Genomic DNA, 18,574 nt, shown 5'->3' with positions numbered 1-18,574 from the left:
CCTACCCCCAATAGGTTACGTGGCACATAGCCCTCTTTGTCGTTGAGTTTACTCCACCACCAGTCTGTCTCGGTATCGTCTTTCCTGCGTAGGACAGTAATGGCGTCACCCTCCTGAAAGGAAAGCTCATCTGCGCTCTGAGCCTCATACTCCCACAGAGCGTACACAACTCCTTTATTCATCACGCCCAACTTCTCCTGCACGCCTGTAAACACACAGAGAGAGAAAGCTCTTAATACGGTATGCAAGTGTCACATGCAGTACAATATTATAGTATTAACTTGAGCACCACACAAAAAAAATAGGTTACACCTAATTATATTGGTGAGGATTGAGTAATAATATTGGATTTAAAAGTTTGTCAGATGTTTTAATGTTTTTGAAAAAAAGTCTCTCATGCTCTCATGAAATATTACTGCAATTTAAAACGACTGTTTTCTATTTTAATATATTTAAAAAATGTAATTTATTCCTGTATTGTCAAAGCTGAATTTTCAGCATCATTACTCCAGTCTTTGGTGTCACATGATCCTTAAGAAATAATTCTAATGATTTGTTGCTCAAGAAACATTTCTTATCATTATCAATGTTGAAAACAGTTGTGCTACTTAATATGTTTATGTTTTGTGGCAGTTCCACACAATAAGTGAGTTCACACGAACAATCTCACATCAATCATGCCAAACAACCCGACAACAGGCAACTTCAACACAGGGAATCATTTTGTACAGCGACTGGTTCACTTCATTCAAAGCGCTCTAAACTCTGTACGCTGAGGACATCTGCTGGTAAAAGGCTTGTAAATGCAATGAGAATACAGCAAAAATATGTTCAACAAAACAAATCTATAATATCAGTAAATATTCTGAGAGAATATGATATTCTGATATATTAGAGAAATGATCTGCTTTTATTCAATTTGTAGCTCTTAATTTGTGTGTTTGCTCTATTTCTTTAAATTAAAAGTCACTTGGTTTAATATTTTGTCATCTAATACAGTGACTTTCATATATTAAGTGAGACTTGAGTGTCCAAACGTTTTGTTGATGAATTTGTACAATCTGAGATGCACAAATTGGTTGTTTGGTTAATTAAAAATGTTTTATTTTCTTAACTGCCTTTACTTTCCCATAAAATTAATTAGAGTTCTCAAATCGGATGGTGTGAGAAAAGGCCAAATATACAGGAATTCTCTGGAGAGGAAAAGAAAGATGCTCTTACCATAGAGAAACTGTGAGCACTGTATGAAACCCTCCTCCATCTCCTCACATTTGTCTGCTGCCGTCTCCACATCACTGATGGTGGTGGCAAAGATGGCAGCACCAGACTCCACCAGCAGCTTACACAGGTGCACGCTGTTACAGGAGGCGGCACAATGCAAGGGCGTCCTACACACACACACACACACACACACACACACACACACACACACACACACACACACACACACACACACGCACATCAGAGCTTTTATTGACTGATCAATCTCTTTCACACTGACAGACCCAACAATGTGTCCTCACCAGCCATCACTGTCTGCTGCATTCACATTAACACCAAAGTCCAGCAGGAACTTGACGATATGGTGGTGTCCAGCGCACACAGAGTTGTGAAGGGGTGTGATACCCTCATCATTAGGGGTGCTGGGATTGACAACCTAAGAAATGAGAAGAATTAAATAGGAATTGGTTAATAAAAATCCATCTGTGTCTGCGAGATCCGTTCACTACGCCACATGGCATACATCAATATACATTACATACCTCATAGATTATCCTTTGTACGAGGTCAAACTCGCCCTCCAGTGAGGCATCCAGCAGCAGGGCGAGTGGGTTGAACTTCACTCTAAGGCCGTGACCTGTCCGCTCTGAGTCTGGCTTTTTTAGGTTAGTGCGTTTGCCCTGTTGAGGACATGGACCGTTAGGCTTTGTTCGGACAGCACTCAAACTCATTTGTTTTTCAAATCTGATCTTTAGGACTGACTGTCCTGACTGTTGCAAGCGAATTAATCTGATGGGTTTGTACAAATCAGCCAAGTCAATATCTGGTGCATCTATTTCAGCTGCTATAGTAGTGGTGTAAACATTAACAAGGTCAACACGATGAGATTTTCCAATACACAGTGACTGAGAGTAGCTGTCAGTGTGAGAAGAGCGGATGGAAACAGGAAATTTGCATCTGCTTGAGTCTGTCATGACATCTAACCTCACAAGGCACATGAGAACATAAGTAAGATTTCATACATTCATATGGCTGTCGAATTGAGTGTATTTGGACAATGTTGCATATAGCGTTGTTGCACAGATTTTTCTATCATTCTAATATGCTGATTTGGTGCTTATTTCTATCAATGTTGAAAACCGTTTTGCTATTTAATATTTTGTTGGAAACTGTAATACTTTTTTTCAGGATTCTTTGATGAAAAGAAAGTTTAAAAGAACTGCATTTATTTAAAATATAAATCTTTTGTTATATTATAAACTTTAGATTCATTTATACTACAGGGCCGTTGAATGCTTGAATCTGATTGGTTGATGAACGTTCTAAGGTGTGCATTATTTTCAGGGAAACGCACGGCTAAAGTAGTTCCAGGCAGGTCTTGACCGCATTACAGTTCCATATCACTTCGCGTAGTCAACTGTAATAACGGAAAATAGGATACAATTCATAACAAGAAAAAGCATTTAGCCCCATGCGCTTGATCTGCAATTTTCAATGTCTAGCTTCACAATCAATAGAAACATGCAGTTTAATTTGAATAAATAAACTATAAAGTCCTATCTATAATCAATAGAAAATTAAACTGAATATAGGCTAAATAAATGGATAGTCCTGCAGCACGGATTTTTATTGCAGATAATTTAACAAATAAATAATTATTGATAGGCCTACTTGTTAAAAGGGCTTTGGGTTTCATTTATTTGGCTAGTCTACTGTCATCTGTCAATAATAGAAAAAAAAAAGAATTAACGAATTAATTAAAACGAATTGAATTAATAAATAAATAATAATATTGACGCACATATGCTTTTCTGTCTCATTATTGCAACATCTCTCTCTAATAACTGCATTAATAACTGCATAAAGCCGGGAACACACTTTAAGGCCGGTTATGAACGTAATTTGATACTTATGACTGATCATGCCCAAACGCGTGTTCAGCGCGTTCAGTCTGTGTTCAAAGTCGGTGTTTAAAATCTGCTGCAGTCGATGAAAACAGTCAGAGAATGTGTCAGCTAGTCGTGTGTCCCCAGCATTAGTCTGCTATCAGTGGCTCAAACCTCCGTTACTAACTCTACCTAACCCTAACCCTAACCCTAACCCTAACCCAGCATTAGTCTGCTATCAGCGGCTCAAACCTCCGTTACTAACTCTGAAATGACGTTTTGGAATTAGCAACGGAGGCATGGGATTAGATGCATAAGAAATTAGTCCTACATACAAGAGCATTTTAATGACAAAAACTTTACAAACGTCTTGAAATACATAATCTGAACAATGTTTCGAGGTGTGGTAACTGTAGTATAAGCGGAATAATTGACTTCAGGCCGTTGAATTATTAGAAAAATAATGCACACCCGAGGTGTAACGGCCACTCCGCTTCGCGTCGTGACCGCATTACCACCTCGGGTGTGCATTATTTTTCTAATAATTCAACGGCCTGTCGTCAATTATTCCTTACTTAATGCATCCTTGCTGAATAAAGGAATTATTTTCTTTAAAAAAAATGTTTACTGACCCCAAACTGTTGAACGGCGTATGCCAAAATGCCCAAAAGACAAAAACAAAAAACTATTCAGTATGACTGAAAAATGCATTTTAAAATATCCAAATTTAATCCCATACTTTATTCAGATTTTTTTTATTTGAAATGGAATAGTAAATGCTGGATTTCATGTAGTTCTACCTGCAGACTTGAGATATAAAATATGTGACCATTTTTTAAAATGGCACATTTTATGTTGTAATAAATAATAATAATAATAATAATAATAGATATCATTTAATTGTAGCAAATGTATTGCAAATGTATTATTTAGATGGCATATTATAATACAATACAAAAAACATATATGAATGTATAATAGGTAATATTAAGTTTTAAGACTGTGTTGTAATATACAATAATTATAATCTAAATAATATTTATATGCAATAATTGATTATGACTATTGTTATTATTAGTAATATATAATATATGTATCAGTAAACCAACCGTGGGTTGGGATGAGGGTGAGGTGTCTGCTTCTTCAGGGGTGCTGGCCTCAGCTACAGGACTCGGCAAAACCGCTACAGGTTCCGCAGGATTGTTGTTATTGTCTTCTGATGGTTCTGGTGCCGGAGGGGTCAGCGGCTCAACCGCTTGCTCTAGGGGCTCATTATCATTGGCGTCACCTTGCAGGACAGCGTCCTCAACAACAGCACCCTCAGAGGGCGTGGTAGGCGTCTCTGAAGGTGGATTCCCATTGTCTGCATCAAACTGCATTTCACCTGTGGCAGCGGAGGGCTGGTAGAATGGAGTCACTCCTCCACTTCCACTCACACCTCCCATTCCTCCCTCCATCCCTCCAGCTAGGGTGTTGAACCGCTGATAGAGAAGTTTCTGGATGTTGGGCCCATTGGGGCCCTCTGGCTCTGTAATTGAGCTGCGCTTCTTAAGCGGACGTGGAGCATTGGCCAGTTTCTTGCGCAAGACCTCCAGTTCAGCATCGCTCTGGTAGCGCATCGGGGAGTGCACCATGGGTGTGAGTTTAGTGGGGCTGAGAGGTCGTGGGATGTGGTCCACGCTGGGTTGGGGCGGCTCAGGAACACCTATGATTTGACCATCGAAGTCCAGCTCAAGATCCAACATGTCTCCTCCGGGACCCTGCAGGGCAGGAAAGGCCCCAGAGCCCCCGAAAAGTAATGGGGAGGGGGGTGTAGAGCTGGGAGGCAGGACTGGCTTACCATATACTGCAGGCAAAAAGAACAAAATACTCAATTATACTGTACTCAGGAATAAAACAAACACATAATCAAGAAATAAACCACATAATTCAAAGAGAACTTCATTCTTGAATCAGTCTGCACGTTTTTTAATTTTTTTTTACGTGAAGTGCTAAAATGACATCTTTGACACCTGTGCTGTATTTAGCTTTTCTTTTTTTCAGTGGGGAATTTTTGAAGACACTTGTGTAAAGTTAAAAAGACACCTGCATTCTGTTGCACCGCATCTATCTGTTTTTAAAAACACTAAGACGCATCCTGTGTGAACATGGACTGTGTAAAAATACAGATTTTCTTTTTTCCATATTAATTATACTGATTCATAGAATCCCAAGAGCAATCTTTCATTCTAAGCATATTGATTTATAGATACACATTTTATTACAGCGGTATTCAGACACTTCTACTATACTTTTTCATGGGTGTTTATTATTAAGAAGAGCTCATGAAATTTCATAATTTTAGATATTGATATAATAGGTTTACACACAAAATGCAATTTAAAGTTGACTTCAGTTAATATCTGCAGAGCGGTCTTTGGTTGTACTATATTATCATATATTATTCACAGTTATTAATATTTTGTTAATACAGAATTATATATTTTTTATTAATTTATAATTATATTATAAAAATTATTTCAATATTTCATTTTTAAATATGTTCTATTAATTCTATTCATATAATATTTTTAATGTATCAAGTTAGAAGTCTCCTTGCATAATTGTACAGTATTAGCTAAACCTGATGTGAACACCCCGCAATGTTAAAAGACTGCCTTAAAATTGCCAGTATAAGTATTAAACTGTTGAACTTGAATATCAAATCAGCTGCTGATGTATACCTGCTTTGACTGCAGGCTTGATGTTCAGAGGGTAGTTCTTTGGGGCTGCTTGTTGTAGGTACATGTGGTAGATGGAGCTTGAGTTCATGGTGGCTGGGCCCTTTCTGGGTGACTGCGGTCTGGAGCCCTTATCTGGGATGAACGGCCTTACCGCAACAGCTAGAGGAGGGTCTGGTCTCTCCCCGGCGGGGAAAAAGGGTGGACTGGGCTGGAAGGTGGGACTGGGGGGAACAGAAATGCGCTGCTGGATCTGCTGAGATGACGAGCCAGAGGGTGTAGGGGGGACACGGGGCCAGGCCGGCAGTGGCGGGGGGTTGTTGGGTAGGCTGGGCACTGGCCGGAGTGGAACGTCCTTGCGGCGATCCAAGGAGCTGGTGGAACCCGAGTTGGCAGATGAGATGGGGTGGTTGCTGGTATGGGCTCCATATGGGGGAGGCTGGGGCTTGTTGAGAGGAGGACCTGAGCCCATTTTACTGGAATCCTGAACCTAAAGGGGAAACAGGAAAACATTTTATGATGGTAAAATAATAAGAGGGCAATTGTGTATGCTGGTGTTAGTTAGACGTACCTTATCTGCAGGAGTGCCTGCAGGTGATGCCGTTTTACTGGTCGTGTCTGTTCCAGACTCCTTCCAGTCAGGTGGCTTGACTGATGGGTTGCTCTTGTTGAGGGTGGGCCAACCGGCATCATTAGCTAGAAAGGGAAAGAAAGGGAGCATTAGAACAAGATCAGAAATGACAAAACCCCTCACAAGCACATTTATGATTACAGCAGTATGACGAACTGCACTGCTAATATATTAGACATGACTTCTAAGTTGTCTAGGCATGTTCTTGAGTTAGGAGATATGAAGTGTAACAATCTTGAATGTGGAAATTAAGTTTACTTCCTTACATCTACAAGAACAGTTCAGATGACCATAAATCGTAAGATAACGCTATTCTGCTAAGCCTGCATGAATATTGTTGACTGCAAGATATCTTGACGATTTTGGAACTTGAAAGAGCTTGATGTGTGGCGTGTACATTTTGTGTGAAGTCAACAAGTTAGCTGAATGTTAGAGAATGATGAAATGAAACCAGTAATTTAGTGAGTTTAAATGTACTGAGGAAGAAGTAGAAAGCCCAGTGAACCTAATCAGGGTAGAGCTTCTCATGCCAACACATACATTCACTCTCACACAATCTAATTACATTCTTGCACACACAATCATATACACACATACTCCCAAAAGACAGGATCAGCAGCTTTTGACTCATATTGAATTGCAGTAAAGAGTAGAGTGAATTTAATTAACCAGGCAGCAGGATCTAGTGTATCATTAAGGTACAATTTCTCATGAAAAACCTATAATTTTAACTTGTCTCTTAAAGGTCCCATGACATGAAATTTCCACTTTCTGAGGTTTTTTAACATTAATATGAGTTCCCCTAGCCTGTATATGGTCCCCAAGTTTCTAAAAATTTGAATCGGTGTAAATCGAGCTTTTGCTATCTTTCTCTGCCTTTGAGAAAATGGAAGCTCAACCGGGCTGATCTTGAATCTCCTCCTTATGACGTCATAAGGAGAAAAGTTACCTCCCCTTTCTCTGCTTTGCCCGCCCAGAGAATATTTGTCGCCCATGAGAAAATGAGCTAGGAAGTAGATGGCTTTTGAGGGAGCTAAGCATAATAATTGCTCAATAATTGGATGTACAAATGAACATCGAATGGTCAATACAGAGCTGGGCTTGCTGAACGTCGGACAAGTCAACAAATTATATATAAGTGTGTTGCTTTACTGTTTATGGTTACCTAGCTTCTTACACGTAGAATGTGGCTGTCACATTAGCTATGCAGTTACTTGCGCTAATGTAAAGGTAGACAGCATCAAGTTACACATACTGTAACACGAGTGTTGTACATTTCTTTGTTATTTGGATAACCGTTTTCTTGTTGGTTATATGGCGCGCGCGATATCCGCATTTCAAGATCGTAGAGCTTGATGTAATTGTAATAAGATAAATTACAGACGTTACAGATCTCTCAAGGATAGGCAACAGTAGGTTAGCGTTAGCTACATGATGATAACTGTAAACCATCCGAATAAAGTACCGTATCCAGACATATTATTTTAAACTAACCATTCGGAAACGTCCTGCTGGAGCCGCTGAGTTGCAACTTCTTCATCCGTTGCTTCTCCATCTGGATCAGATTCTGGGTCAAACTGAAATGCTTGATCGACTGCGTGTCTTCGTGCCATTGCAATATATCCAACGTAAACAAACATGCATGGTACCGTTGCGCAAGATGGTCAAGGCCACACCCACCCTCCACCGTGCGCCGCCTTTCTCCTCCTCATTAGTATTTAAAGCTACAGACACCGAAACGGCCCATCTGAAGGAAGCTCATTCTGGGACTGGCTTGTGGTGGCTATAATTCTGCACCGAGGCTGAATTTTTGGAAAGAGATTTCAGATACAGTACTAAGGACCACTAAGGACTATATTAAAGCCTACAAAAAGTAGCATGTCATGGGACCTTTAAGCCACATTCTGTTTGGAAAATTGTCTCTCTGCGATTTAAGTGGATATGAACTTTAACAGAACCTACTTCTACATTGAAAAAAGTTGAATAATCTCTGTAAGATAGTGGAGTCCAAAAGTCTGAGATCACTAGAAAAATGCTATTATTTTGAAATTTTTTAATTACCGGTAATAATTTGTTTACATTACAAATTACACTACTGTTTAAAACTTTGGGATCAGTAAGATTTGTTTGTTGTTGTTGTTGTTGAAAGAAATAGATTAATTTAGCAAGAGCATATTTGATCAAAAGTGACTTAGTGAAAAGATTTTTAATGTTACACAAGATTTCTATTTTAAAAAATGCTGTTTTGAACTTCTATTCATTAAAGAATCCTGAAGGACTTTCCATAAATATATAAAAATAAAATCTTTTTCAACATTGATGATAAGAAATGTATCTTGAGCAGCAAATCAGCAAATTAGAGTGATTTCTGAAGGATCATGTTACACTGAAGACTGGAGTAATGATGCTGAAAATTCAGCTTTCCCCTCACAGGAATAATTCACATTTTAAAATATATTAAAATAGAAAAGTCATTTTACATTGTAATAATATTTCCCCAAATATAGTGTAACTGTTTTTACTGTATTTTTGATCAAATATATCAGCCTTGGTGAGCATAGAAAAATAAAAAAAATTAAATTCCAACCAGCCCAAACTAGTGTATATTATCCGCAATAGAGTAAATCTTTTAAATTGAAAATGAACATGATTTTCAGAATGACTTTGTATTTGATTAGTCTCTTTTGCTTTAATGACAGCAGCGCCAAACTTGATGATCATGTTCTCCAGAATGATTTGAGATGATCCAAGGACCATCTTAAGCTTCAATAAAAGCAAGAAAATCATACCATATGTACAAAGGAGTCACATGATCAATGACACTAATTTACTTATACAATCTGTATTTGATTCTGCATTGAGACTCATGAGTCATATATAGGGTAATGTAACAAGTCACGGAGACTTAGTCAACTGCTTTGATCCTGCTCACTACACTGAATAAGGTTCATAGGCCGTTCCTCCTGCCTTCCATCAGACACCTTCCCACTCACGAGAAGCGCTGTTCGACCCTGCCGCAGAGCAGGTGACTGGGGGTGGAGCCCCCGGGCCTGGGCGGGGCTCTGGAGGGGGCGGAGCAATCGGGTCCACTATGATGTCTAAATCAGAGACCTTCCAGGGGCCAGGAGGCTTTCTCACTCCATCTAACCCCCCCGCACAAATCCCACAACATCAAAGTACAGGGACAGCAAAGAGAAAAAAAAAGAGACACACATACACATATGCACAGCACAGAGCAGAAAGGACACAAGAGGTTAGAAGTGAAGAAAATGAGAAATCAACTTCATAATAAAACAGTAATTGAAGAGAGCGAACCCACAGCAGGAAGCAATGGGATACATGCCATGATCTTTAAGAGAAGAATCAAACCACTTTATTAACATTTACGTATTTGCAGATTGCAAATTACACTGCATTCAAGGTATACATTTAATTAGCTCATGCAGTCTCTGGGAATCAGATCCATGAGCTTGGGATTGTTAACACCTTCGCTCAACTGTGTGAGCTACAGGAATACTGTAGCACTTGACCGAACACCAATCCTATTAAGCCCACAGTATATTTTGGCATGTACGCTAGGGGGTGCGGCTGTGCGCATGACATCAATTTCATCAGCAGCATAGTATGTGCATACTGATTTTTCTAACCACACATTTTGCACTAATTAGATGGTCCACAAGGTGGCAACACTGGCCCAGGTCAGCGTTTCACAGTAGAAAAAAGAAAGAGACAGGACACAACGTGTGTTGAGCGTCTGTGTTCGTTTAAGCGGTGAAATGGAGCATAGTTTGAAAGGGTATGCATTTGGCTGTACGCATGTGGCAGGAGTTCAGCCAAATTTTAGGCTTTAGACACAAACGACTCTTTAAAACCGACTGGCTGGCTGTTACGTAGTCTGTCACAAAACAAGTCATATTTACAAGGCATCAAGTGGATAAAATTTAGGAAGAACTAGTTGGTGGATTTGCCAAAGTTTGAAAAAGGGTAATCAAATCTTTCAAAAAGTGTTTTGCTTGAGGCACTTAGTAGGAAGTGAAGTAGACCTTAATGAGGAGAACTGGTTTTCTGAACTGTGTCTGTTAAAATAATTGTATCTGACAAATTTGCAAAAAAATTAATAAAAATTCTGGTGTTTTCTGTTCAACATTCACAGAGATTGCTGCATCATTATTTGAATTAACTTCATTGCTTGCTGGTCTATTACCAAAACTTAAACGTGATGTGAGCAGTTCTCTTAGCGGGAATAAGCTGACTAGACGTTATGCTGCTCATCAGAAGTCTGGATCTGCAAGACTAAATGTAGACCTAAATGCAGACTACCGTCGATCAAAAGTAATCAAAGCAGTTTCATATTCAACCCAATGAGACTAAAGAGTTTATGTATTACAAAATTATAAAGCTGATTCACAATGTAGGATAAAGATAAACAGACATAAAGGGTACCATTTATTTGGTACCACTTAATTCCAAATAAATGTTTGCCGTTATCATGCATAGGTCATTGTTTAAGGACTGACCTGATTTGGAGCGGGCATGGTTGGCTGGGGTGTTGACGCCCAGCGACTGAGGTTTGAGGGGTTCAGGAGGCACTACATAACCCTCCTGCCTGCCTGGCACTGGGACCTGGATGTAGGGTCCCACGGCAGCCACACGGCCGGTGTTTCCATGAGCAGGCTGTGGAGAGGGAGGACCATTTACTCTATTCAGCTGCAGGAAGAGGAAAGGGGAAAAAGGAAAAATGGGGCAAAAATGGTAATGAGCCTAGTTGAAATTCAAAAACATTTCTCTAGTACCAGATAAACTCTCTGGATGTCTGAATGGTTTCTGAACAAGCCTGCTAAACAAATGAAACTAAGAAGCATGAGTGAGTGATGCACTCTGATGGCCTTACAGGAAGATTTTCTTTTTGACGTGCCTCTGCTTTTCTCTTGTACAGTCGATCTCTGAGCTCATTGATACGCTTGTCCATCAGAGTCACCTCCATGTTTCTCTTATTCAACAGCTCTTTCTGCTGCTGAAGTTTACTGTTCTGTTCCTGATTCAGCTTATTGCGGATCTGATGGGGGGAATTGGGGGGTTTGGATAAAAAAAAAAAGATCAATATCATCACTGACAGAAATGATAATAGCACACATACTAGTAACACAGACATACACGGACTAATCATCAAGCTAAGGCTATGGCTGATGCCATGTTTCTATAACAGAAAATGTCAAATTCAACAATTTTGAATTTATCATTCAAAACATTGTACTATTTTTTGTTTTTAATTTGATACATTTTGTGTATGTAATTTGAATGATTATTGCTAGAAATTAACACTCACATCATTTTAAACTGCATTTAGACATTATTTCCAAACTCTTTTAACAGGGTTGCAAACCTCATACACAATAAATAGAAAACTGACAAACAACCAATGAACCTGATCAACTTAAGCACTTTCACTGGCCATGCAGGAAATGCAGATTTCTCTGGATTTAAACATTGATGGAAACATTTGGGATAATGCAAGCACACAAGTCAACAAAATATAGAACACTGTTCTAGTGGTTTTTGGATATTTTAATGCAAAAATCGTATATTCCAAAATGGAAAATCACCACAGCAAAATCTCTTAATTACAATAATGGCTAAACAGTGCCCATACCTGCAGCTCTTGGTAGAGTTTGCGGAGCTCCAGGGCAGCGTTGCCGGTGACCTGACCGCCGAGGGTCTGCAGGCCGTTCAGTTTGCCTCTCCTCAGGTCCTCCAGCTGCTGGCTGAGCTGATCCACCCTCGAGACGGCCGACTGCAGCTCTGCCTGCTTCTCCTGGAACAGCCCGCTGATGTGCTCGATCTCTGCGGCTAACAGAACACAGCAGAGTTACACACACGCCAACTTGCGTGCAAACACACAGACATGCATGAGCCGACATACTTTCTCTATTACTATAGGATTATTATTTAATGTTCAATGAAAATATCATGTATGGCTGCACATGTTGTACAGGAGCTCATTCAAAATGCAAAACTAGCAGGCTGAACAGATATATTATATAAAGCAAAAAAATTAAATAAAGCTTTTATTGTTTTCACAACTTGTTAACCTTATAACAGCGTAAATGCTAGCACAACATGAACAAAACACTCAAATAAGGGTTAAAACTAAGTTTCATAAATAGAAAATCTGCACCATGAACCTGCCATGATATACTGATGACAATCCACAAAAATCTAATTTTATCTCCAGCAGAGTGGACAATCCCATCTGGAGTTGCGTGTGTGGGAGAGTTGGCATTATCCGAGTTCATTACAATTCACAGGCTATCGCAGTCCTAATCCTGACCTCACAGCATGTGTATTTATGTGCTCGAGAATACTTTTTGTGCGCAAACCCCCCCCCAAAATAACCACTGTATTCAACTATTAATTTTCTTCTGTGTGGGCCTCTGACGTGAGTTCACCTAGTATAACAGCGCAGCGCAACGTCAGAACGTAGGCTCACTATTGGCCGACGCTGGTCATGTGTGTGATGCTGGCCAATAGTGAGCCTACGTTCTGACGTACAACCCAGAAGCGCTGCGCTGTTACACTTCGAGAACTAACGTCAGAGGCCCACACAGAAGAAAATTAATTCTCGTCGCTTGATAAACTTATGGCTGAACCACTATAGTCACTTGGACAATTTTAAACATTGTCTTTACTAACTTTCTGGGCCGGTAAGTTTCAATAACATAGAAGCCTATGGAGGAGTGAGACAGCTCTCAGATTTCATCAAAAATATCTTAATTTGTGTTCTTAATTTTTGGGTGAACTAACCCTTTAACACAGACACGCAAAAGGTTAAAACCAAATAATCAGCAGCATCCAGCATCCAGTAGCCTATCCACTCGGATGAATGCTTAAGTCAGTGATCAAGCAAGTACATACACAGGTTGCCATTGATGACTTTACTGTAGTCCACTTGGCCCCTCATGGCACGGATCTTCTTGAGTTTGGCTTCCTGACTCTCCACCCTCTCCTTCAGCCTCTGTAGTTTTTCGGTCTCAGACACAGCCTGCTGCTGCCGTCGCTCCTGCTGCTTCAGATAGCGCAACCGCTGCTCCTGCAGACACAATACATACATGAGCATGCAAAAAAAAAAAAAAAAAAAAGGTAGAGAAAACATACATGAAACAGTAACAATAAATTGTCAAGAGCAATCAAGTATGTACTGAACCACTCAACCATTATAGATGGGCTTTAATTGACCTTATGACAGTAAAGCTTATTAGCGCAATGATCTGATTGTCTTTCTGCGCTAATAAGTTTTACTGTTATTCGCCATTTGTCCGTCAAACTTTCGGAACTGTTGTGACATACAAACCTATTTTTGGGCAAATTCCCAGCATTATGGTAAAAAGATGTTGTTATGGTACATGTCATTTGTATACTACTGTAGGTATCCATAGTGAATGGAGTTTGGTTTGTTCCATTCCCGAAACCAACCAGTAATCTCGATAAATGCAAGAGCTGAATCAGACTCTATTGTAGTAGACTACATGAACAACTACACTTGCAAATTTTGAATGATAGTCCTAAAGGAAAATATCTCTATGTTTTCAAAAAGAAAAGGAAAAGTAATGTTTAAGCCCGGGGCATCTGCAGTGCCCTAACAGAGTAAAGTGCATTCAGGACAACACCTTACGATCTTGTCATTACATCACAATACAGCACTTAAACCAGACAGACAACCTAGTGATTTACTGTCGGCGTCAAGCATGAAGACGTTTGCTATTAAGAGAAATAGTAGTACCTGTGGGAAAAGATGTTGATTACTAACCTGACTTATTGAGTAACTAACAGAAAATAAAAGCAACTAGGCTCTTTTTTGTTGTTTTCTTTGCCTATCTGCAGGGAACACAAACAGATGCAGTAAAATGGAAATAGTGTCTCTGAGTGAGTGAGAAAACTAAAAATAGCACATGGTGGACTCTCAATGACTGGAGGCTCATAGTCATCACAGCACATCAACTCACAACAATAATAATCTAAAAAGCTCTTAGATCAGTGTTCTCGTTGGGTCTGATCCTGGAACAGTCTGTAAGTGTGACCAGTCCTAGATTCCACACATCATTCTTTGTTGAATGTAGAAACTAAGCTATTTAGCGCTCGTGTGGATGAGAAATGCCTGCCACCGCATACAGAGCATGTCAGAGTTGTTTACTACATGTACATAATTGGCATTTTCGGTCTCGTCCAGTTTCCCGCCTCAGCCTGTGGTTCCCATGACTAACACCCCTATAATGGTCAGAAAAGCCTGTTGTAATGACCTATAAATGGCACTGAGGAAAACAAAGATGAGCTCAGTAACTTAAAATATCTAACAACAACACTGTTTATGAAGCAGCTTAAGCTCTTTATTATCATTGTGAAAAGTTAGAGGTTTACCCAACAAGCACCTGTGTTTTGAATAATTACTTAATGTCTTAATTACAGTTATTTGCATAGCATAACATAAATATACATGGCAGCTTGAAACTTTAAAGATTTTTTTTTTTTTTTTTACATAAAGATTGTTTATGTATGTGAAAAAAAATCTTTCACATACATATTAGAACCCTACGTAAAACTGTATAGTGCAAATATAAGAAAACACCCAGAAACGGCAGTGTAAATTAAATCACCACTAAATGAAACATTAATCAGCAGCTCTTCCTATTTCCTAAGGTTATCTACTTGTTTTTAAGACTATCTATAGTCTTTTTTTCCTTTTTTTTCTCAGAATGAATAGTGGGAACTTTAGTTAAACTTCAGTGGCTTAAATTAATTAAAAAAAATAAAATTAAAAAGGCTTAAATCTTCTGCTGAACTCAAAAGAAGATAATTTAAAGAATGTCTGTAAAAAGTTGGCGGACCCCAATGACTTCAATTGTATTTTTCTCCTACTATTCCTACTAATTCATACAGGTTTGGAACAACTTGAGGATGAGTAAATTATGACAACTTTAATTTTTGAGTGTAAAGATTTTTGGCAAAAAAGAACTCTTGGTAATTTTACATTTTATCTGACAAACCAAGACAAAGCATTGGATTACACACGGTACTCAAGCACCTTTCCCAAAGATATGTTGCTACTATTCAGCTGCTAGCTATTCAGACATCGCACAACTGCAAGTTTGGTTCTAGGACAAATGTAGATCGATAAATAAAGAAAAGGCTAAATTTATTTGCCAATTTCTGGTAAATTCCACTATACAGCCAAAATATATGGTAAATCTGATTAAGGGCTAGATAAATTGATGTTTAACGTCCACAATATCAATAAAATCTAAATATAAACAGTGACTTACTTAATTCCAATGTTTGTTTCAATAGCAAATGCTAAATGGATCAAATATTTGCATCTACAATTGGAGTCAAATAAGTTAATCAATTTGCCAATATGTTAGTTACATCGTGCCAAAAATACAATTCACAATACAGTGGGGTCCAAAAGTCGAAACCACTAGAGAAAATGCTTCTATTTTGCAACCCTTTTTAATAATAAGATTAATAATAGTTACAAATTTGCTGACATTTGATGAACAACCAAGACATTTAAAAACTAGGAAATTCTAAATTCTACCTGAAAAATAAAGCCAAAGCATATGATAATACACCACACAGTGCCATCAAACAGTCAACATAAATGGTCAGGTCTAAAGAAAATGATGCTCACAATATCAATAAAATCAAAATAGAAACCCATTTTAGTGTCATATAATGCCATTTTAATATCAGTGAATTAATTTATGCCAATTTTTGATTTACTTGCAAAAGCTAACTGGAGGAAATATTTGTGTGTAGTCCCCACACAGATGAAAACAAAGATCTATAAAAAGATGCACATCAAAAGACACATCTGAGCGTATTACCTTAGCGACAAGCATCTGTTGCTGGGCCTCAATTTGCTGCTGCTGACGAGTGGCCATCTCCTGCAGCTCTGAGAGAGTGAGCTCCACGCGAGGGTTTCCCACCTACACACACAGAGAGAGAGAGGGAGAGGGAGGGAGAGAGGGAGAGGGAGGGAGGGAGGGAGGGGGAGAGAGAGAGAGAGAGAGAGAGAGAGATGGAAAGAAAAAGAGAGAGCGTGATTGAGGTAGAGGACAATCAAAAAGGAGGGACAATCAGGCCAAAAAATATATGCACAGAAACAAGAATACAAAGATGACTAGTTTAATTCTACAGGCATTAATGACAGAGAAGACTGTGAGAAACGGACACAACCAGGGCTCACTGTAGTGAAACTTGGGTGTGAAATGACCTGTGGCCAAGTAAACACTATGAGCTTAATTATAGCATGAGCGCTATGTTAGCGTAGGCCTGCTATGCTCATCGTGAAGAGGGATGGCGACGCTTTTAGCCAAAAGGGTCTAAAACAGGCCTGTGCCAGAGATGCATCCCAGAATCCCACTCTCTGTCACTGCATTCTGGAAGATAAGAGCAATTGTCCGTCACCGTGGCTGTCGCCAGGGTGTCGCCATGGCAGCAGAGCAGAACCGCTGTGTAGCAAAGATTAAAGGCACCAAAATACACAGATTGCAATTGCCATGATAGACTGCCATTTACAGCAATCAAGCAAAACTGAATTTGATTCAAGGCACATGATGCGAACATGGTGTAGTGTAGGACGACTTACATAAACCTGGAGCAGAACACCATTAACAGTCTGGTTCAGGCTGTGCAAAAGATTCCCCTCACGATTCAAATCTTTTATTGTCTGTGTCAATGTAGCAATGCTTCCATTTCTTAAAAAAGTCAACAGTCTGTTTTGTCTCTGGGCTGTTCTAAGCAAAAGCTATACAAGTGCACTCAGTGTTTTAGGTTGGAGCTGGGCCGGTCATTAAGGTTATGTAAGGACTAGGCGCAATCAGGGACATCAGTTGGAGTCAAATTAGTTTATCAACTTTGTCAATATGTTAATTGCATCATGCCAAAAATACAATCCACAATATGGTGGGGTCCAAAAGTCTGAGACCACTAGAGAAAATGTTTCTCTTTGGCAACCTTTTGTAATAATAATAATAATAATAATAATAATAATAATAATAAATGAAGATAAAAAAAGAAAAGAAAAAGTCTCTTATCCCAGGCTCCATTTATCTAATTACAAATACAGTAAAATAGTAAAATTGTGAAATATTATTAGAATTTAAAATAACTTTTCTATCTAAATACATTATTCCTGTGTTGTCAAAGCTGAATTTTCAGCATCATTTCTCCAGTCTTCAGTCACCAGTCCTTCAGAAATCATTATATATGCTTTGGTGGAAAACGTGATAATGTTTTCCCTGGACTCTTCGATAAATAGAAAGTTTAAAAGAAAGTTAATTTATTTGACTTATAAAACTTTCTACACAACAAAAGTTTAAAAACTCTGGAATTTAATGCTGTTCAATGATGCATTAATGTGGAAATCTATCAGCATTAATACTAACATTAACCTGCCTGAGTGCACAAATATGCACAGCATGAGAAAGATACTATGGTGATGTTAGTGGCTTGGTTTTGCCAGGTCACCTATAGCCCATGGCTACTTCTATTCTTAGCCAAGTTAATACCATGATCTATATCTATAATTCATGGGTAGTATTTTTTCCACTATGATGTGATGGTTGAATACTCATGTCTCACAATATCTTGTTTTTGTTTATTTCTTCACTTTAAATCACTACGTGTGAAAACCGCCGGTTAAATCACCAGTATTGTTACAGCAACATATAATTATAAAATGGATTAAGATAAGTGGTTTTAGCTATAAGAGGTTAGAAAAAAAATCCAGGAAAAAGACTGTTTAAACACAGTAACAATTGACAACATAACATACTTTGGTTAGAACCAAAAGAACCATGTTACGACAAAGTAGACATGACACCACATACAAACAAATATTTTCACAACATGGATAATAACAATAATTATAAATATGAATAGACATCAAATGTACATGTAAGGTTCAGCAATAATAATGCAAATATTATCTAATGATGTTAAAAAGTACACTACTGTTCTAAGTTTGGGGTCAGTAAGATTTCTTTTTTTTTTAAGATTTAAAAATGTTTTTTCGAACTTGCTATTTAAAGAACTATTTTCAAAATTAATAATAAGACGAA

General features: G+C 38.6%; 1 protein-coding gene across 2 annotated transcripts in view; it reads right to left on the bottom strand.

Annotated features, from left to right (window-relative positions):
* ppp1r13bb (protein phosphatase 1, regulatory subunit 13Bb) overlaps positions 1-18,574 on the bottom strand; it is a 56,760-nt gene that overhangs the window by 1,426 nt on the left and 36,760 nt on the right. The window contains exons 6-18 of one of the 2 annotated variants that reach the window (XM_082146778.1): positions 16,337-16,438; positions 13,371-13,545; positions 12,109-12,305; positions 11,350-11,514; positions 10,976-11,165; positions 9,452-9,601; positions 6,399-6,523; positions 5,831-6,317; positions 4,217-4,953; positions 1,764-1,901; positions 1,524-1,657; positions 1,222-1,388; positions 6-205 (exon numbers count right to left, since the gene is read on the bottom strand). In XM_082146778.1, coding sequence (XP_082002904.1) covers positions 6-205; positions 1,222-1,388; positions 1,524-1,657; positions 1,764-1,901; positions 4,217-4,953; positions 5,831-6,317; positions 6,399-6,523; positions 9,452-9,601; positions 10,976-11,165; positions 11,350-11,514; positions 12,109-12,305; positions 13,371-13,545; positions 16,337-16,438 — 2,967 coding nt within the window. The remainder of the gene's footprint in view (positions 1-5; positions 206-1,221; positions 1,389-1,523; positions 1,658-1,763; positions 1,902-4,216; positions 4,954-5,830; positions 6,318-6,398; positions 6,524-9,451; positions 9,602-10,975; positions 11,166-11,349; positions 11,515-12,108; positions 12,306-13,370; positions 13,546-16,336; positions 16,439-18,574) is intronic. The other variant, XM_082146779.1, reaches the window with a different exon arrangement.

The sequence above is a fragment of the Leuciscus leuciscus genome (genome assembly GCF_965113295.1).
Source record: "Leuciscus leuciscus genome assembly, chromosome: 19".
Taxonomy (NCBI): domain Eukaryota; kingdom Metazoa; phylum Chordata; class Actinopteri; order Cypriniformes; family Leuciscidae; genus Leuciscus; species Leuciscus leuciscus.
This window is presented reverse-complemented; position numbering and strand designations above follow the sequence as displayed.